General features: G+C 43.2%; 1 protein-coding gene across 1 annotated transcript in view; it reads right to left on the bottom strand.

Moving 5' to 3' along the window:
• The window catches only part of SNX7 (sorting nexin 7), a gene marked incomplete at its 5' end in the record, with an annotated part of 59,095 nt that overhangs the window by 49,384 nt on the left and 4,748 nt on the right, over positions 1-4,963 (bottom strand). The window contains 3 exon segments of the mRNA XM_018573205.1: positions 156-313; positions 1,206-1,320; positions 2,225-2,407. Of these exon segments, the coding sequence (XP_018428707.1) occupies positions 156-313; positions 1,206-1,320; positions 2,225-2,407 (456 nt within the window).

Genomic DNA, 4,963 nt, shown 5'->3' on the forward strand with positions numbered 1-4,963 from the left:
GAAACCGTTTTTTTTTTTTTCCAGTATCTCAATTTCCTTAAAAGGATTGTTTAAAGATTTAAGATGATGAAAAAATCCACTTGTGTAGAAATAAAACACAGCCCATTAAAAGAGCAAAGATTAAGAAACGTTTTGAAACGGTTACGGATTCTTACCCATGCTTGAGCTGTAAGGAAAATCTTGAAGTCATCATTAAACGTTAATGTTGGATGATCAGCTATTCTGTTCAAAAATTTATGCAAAGCTTTTCTTCGAGTCTCAATGAAATCATCGTTGAATCGCTCCACCATCCCTTTAATTTAGTACATACACACTAATATACACACACACACTTTAAAGTGACACCATGGGTTCTCGTTATAAAATGTTGGCAGGAGCATAGGGATTTGCTTTGCTCCATCTAGCGGCCATAATAAGCTGCAAATCCCATTTACAGAGACGTTTTGTCTGCATAGGAAGCCTGGCTCCTTAACAGCAAATAAAGCCAGCTTCCTGGCCAATCAGGAAGCCGAGTGGCATGTAATGACCAGCCTCGCGGCTTCCTGATTGGTCAGGAAGCCAGGCTGCCTAGCAACAAGTAAAGCTGGCTTCCTAGCCAATCAGGAAGCTGGGTCATGACGTGCCGCCCGGCTTCCTGATTGGCTAGGAAGCCTGCTTCATTTGTTGGTAGGCAGCCTGGCTTCCTGACCAATCAGGTAGCCGGATGGCACCTCATGACCTGCCACCCAGCTTCCTGATTGGTCAGGAAGCCAGGCAGCCTCGGCAAGTGAAGCCGATATTCTTTCAATAGAACACCAGCATCCCAGGCAATCAGCTAAGCAAAATCGAATGTGTTGTGTAGCGTGTTTTTTCGTGTTTTACGCGTACATAGTCGCACGTTTTTGTGAGCAGATCATGACACATTGCTGTAAATGGACAAACGCGTATACAAATGTGCACAAACGCAGTGAACGCGTGTTTTTGAGCATTTCCATTGAAGTCTATGGGACCAAGAAGCGCAGAATCTGCCAAAGAGAAGCTCATGTAGTTTCTTCAAGCGACAAAATGCTGAGATGTAAACATGGCCATAGAAATTAATGGGAATTTTTTGGGGGCGTTTTTGGGGCATAAAAAGCATTATAAAATGCATAGTGGGAATGTGGCTCAAATGACACTTTATGCTGAGATCAGTGACCTCATGCCTGCACATCCTAGCACACCTGAACTTACAGGAATGATTAACGTTGGATTGGCATCTTCAAGCTTGCTTTTCAACCAAAGGAAATCTTGATAACGTCTCCTGACTTCAAACTCACATGAATCAAATTCACTGCGGGTTGTCTGAAAAAAAAAATGTTTGTTTACCTCTTGATGAAATGTATGTTTAGTGATCAGGAAGAAATATTTGTCACATTACTAATTGTTGCTGTTCAGTATTTGTAAAAATGCATCACACGCTAACAGCGCTTTACAAAATAAGAAAGGCAGAATGCAAAGAAAATTCTATCTAAAACAAAAGAATAACATTAAAAAAAGGACACAGTAGAGGTGCACTTCCAGCTTTGAAAAGGGTATGTCACATCTGAAATATTTTATCATGAAAAAGTTTGATGAAAGACACGACATTTTCAGGCGACAGCCTGTTCTTCCCTATGGAAGGATGCGGCACTGCGCTGTCATACGCACATGCGAACCGCACATCCGTGCGGGTCCAGGTGTCGGTGCTTTGACGCAGACAGGATCCATGCTATCCAAGTATGGACACCCGGGCCCGCACAGATGTGCAGTTTGCATGTGCGTATAACAGCGCAGGGCTTCATCCTCCCATAGGCCGCGTCCTCCCATATCACACGCAGCACCTGTCCCTCCCTCTTTTATTACAGGACTCAATTTGAGGTCATTTCTTGCTTTTGAATCCAGTTGATATTGGACTGATGGATGGGGTTGTGGTAATTCACTTATATTTTAATATATAATCATGTTTATGTGTTCAGTGTATATAGCTATGAGCTGGATGAAACAATGTTCATAAGATAAGTAGAAAGGTGTAACATAGGTGTGAGTAAACTCCAGCCCTCCAGCTGTTGTGGAACTACACATCCCATGAGGCATTACAAGAGATTCGCACAGCCATAGGCATGACTCCAAGAGACAGATGCATGGTGGGATTTTTAGCTTGTCCAACCCAAGTGCAACAGAAGGAAAACATTATAGAAACACAAATCTATGCAAAATCCGTGCTGACCTTTGTGGCAATCCTGTACGTAATAAAAGTTTCAATGGCAGTGACGTGACATTCTGGCTCGTCGACAGTTATAAAAAGATCTTTCACATCAGGCTCATCTTCAAACTTGATCTGGTTGATCATAGATAAAGGCGAGGCCAGCATCAATGGACTGAAGGAGCTCCCGTCGTTCAGAGTTGCATCCTAAAAAGACATAACAGTTTCATGAAATGACATAGTACACAGTTAGATCCTATTTAAAAAAAAAGGATTACAATTACATTTTTAAACAGCACCAAAGTGTCACAGCTAAGGATGAAATGTACTGATGAAATGGTCTGGTGACCTACTTCTTTCAAGTGGAAGTGAAGTTGCAAAAAAAGAAAAACTTTTGATCAGTAGGCCTTCTATGATAGAAGAGGCTATGCCATAAAAACCTTTTGTTTGCCTGTCAGCAACTTTTTTCCCTGTATATTGAGCCGCGCACGCATAGCTCAGTGCACAGGCTTGGCATGCTGAGATGAAGTAAGTCCTGCGAGCATGCCATTGTGGCCTGTCCCAATCAAGCGGCCGAAGACTTGATCCCTGAAAGAAGATGTAGGTGGATCACTTTACCAGGTAAGCCTGCCATGCACATGTTAATATGCTGTGCATACTAGCAAATACATGATGGCTAAAAGCTACTGGGGGCTCTTTCTTTTTTTTTCACGCTGGCTGTCTCAGGCTTCAATACTCTAAAGCTGGCCATATTACCTTACAACCATCGCACGACTTTCATCGTGCGATGGTTGTAAGGTAATTAAAAGCTTGTACAATCTGCCCATCTTGGACAGGCAGATCATACTTGCGATCATCGCAAGCCCATCCCGCTGAGGGGCGGGCTTCCGATGACTGCAATGCTGAGCGGGCAGGCCCGTGCGGCATTTGTGTTACGAGCACGTAATTACATACAATAAAATTCAATGGGGAGAGTGCAAATCTTTCATAATGGATGTAGCAGGTTTGCAGATCTTGAAACTCAAGAGCAGAGATCTTGCTGCCAAAGATGCTAAGGGATGTAAGAAAAAGTCATGTGGTTTAACTACCAAAATTAAATGTCACTTTTGATGGACTTGCCCTGTAAATATTGATCTTGCAAAATAACATGGAATTCTGTGAGTAGGGGGGAGGTGGTGAAGATGCAAGGTGTCCATAGACTTTATATGACCAGAACATTATTGTGGGGAATTTACTTCCTTGTAAGTTTTTTAACCTTTTCTTACATACACAAGATAACATCAAAAAAGCGCAATATCAAAGATGGAGCCAATATATTTTTGTTTCAGCAATATTTACCAAACATTGCTACGGTTTGAAATTGGCATCACACATTAGCCAACATCTAGGGAGAAATATGTACAGATAAGCAAACAAGTCTATGACAGATCAAGCCAGCCACGTTAGAGCTTGTGAAAACGTGTCTACCATCCTTATCAGAGAATAAAGTACAGCAGCCATAGTCTACTTGAATTCAGTGATATTAGGATACATCTGCTCACAGCGGCGATAACGCCGGTGCCACCGCACCGGGGCCTGAGCCTACAGGGGGTGCCGTCGGTGTCCGGCCGCCGGTTACCATTGGATCGGTATGCGGCGCCCCCCCCCAACAGCCACCTGAGTGCGCGGGTGCACTGACTGAGATAGACACACACACACACTGGGGTGGTTTTTTTGCAGCCTCCCCCACCAGAAAACAGCCAGAAGAAGTGAAGGTAAGTTATTAAATAAAATTATTATTTTTTGTAGCCCAATTGATGGCAATGCTGTATAAAGTACTGCTGGTATTTGTAGTTCTATATAGCAGGTCCCATTCTGCATTGCAGCAATGCAGAATGGCACCCTCTATAGAGGACTACAAATCTCAGCTGTACTTTATACAGCAATGCCATTTTTCAAATATTTTTTTATGTGGTTGCTACAGGGGATATGGGTTGGGGGGATTTGTGTTTTTTTTTTTTTTTAAAGGGGGGGGGGCAAAAATAATCTTGCACCAGGGCCCTTTGCTCCCTAGGTCCGCCACTGTCTGCTCATATATCATAGTACCCGTCTCCTGTTCACAGTCTAGAGCAATCTATTTTTTTTTTGGCCTGAACCACTATTTCTTGAAGCCTAGCCTATCAAACGAAGCAGGAACGGTCACATGCATATCACTAGGATAGAGATGATAGGAATAACAGAGATCTTACATGATTTGGGATTTTCAACTCAATATATCGATTTGAAACCTCAGCTTTCGACAGGAAGACTGAATGGCATTCACTGGTTCACAGGTGAATGGCTGGAAGCCAGGATCTGCAGTCAACATCTCTGGAGTCTGGACATGTGGTAATATATTTTCCCCACTAGGGAGCTATTCCAGCTTCCAGTATAAATGAGCATGCATAGAAAACCAACGTCCGTTAGATACAGTTTTTCTGGAAGACCTTATTCCACAGATATTCACCAGCTCTCCAGTCTGCGTCCATTCAGTGCAGCCTTGATCACGCTCTCTGAGCTCTCTCCCCCTCTCAGTCACTATCAGGTGCAGGCTAATTAATAGAGAGAGAGGAGGTATACCTGTTGGGGCAAGGCTTAACTCCCTCCTAGCCAGGAAAAGCTGCCCTTTTTAACCAGTTGACATCCGCGGTGTTAAACCCCCTTCCCATCCAGGCCATTTTTCAGTATTCAGCGCTGCGGTACTTTAACTGACATTTATTCCGTCATGCAGCGCTGTACTGAAAT

Source organism: Nanorana parkeri, unplaced genomic scaffold, assembly GCF_000935625.1.
Source record: "Nanorana parkeri isolate BGI_ZX_2015 unplaced genomic scaffold, ASM93562v1 scaffold2272, whole genome shotgun sequence".
Classification (NCBI taxonomy): domain Eukaryota; kingdom Metazoa; phylum Chordata; class Amphibia; order Anura; family Dicroglossidae; genus Nanorana; species Nanorana parkeri.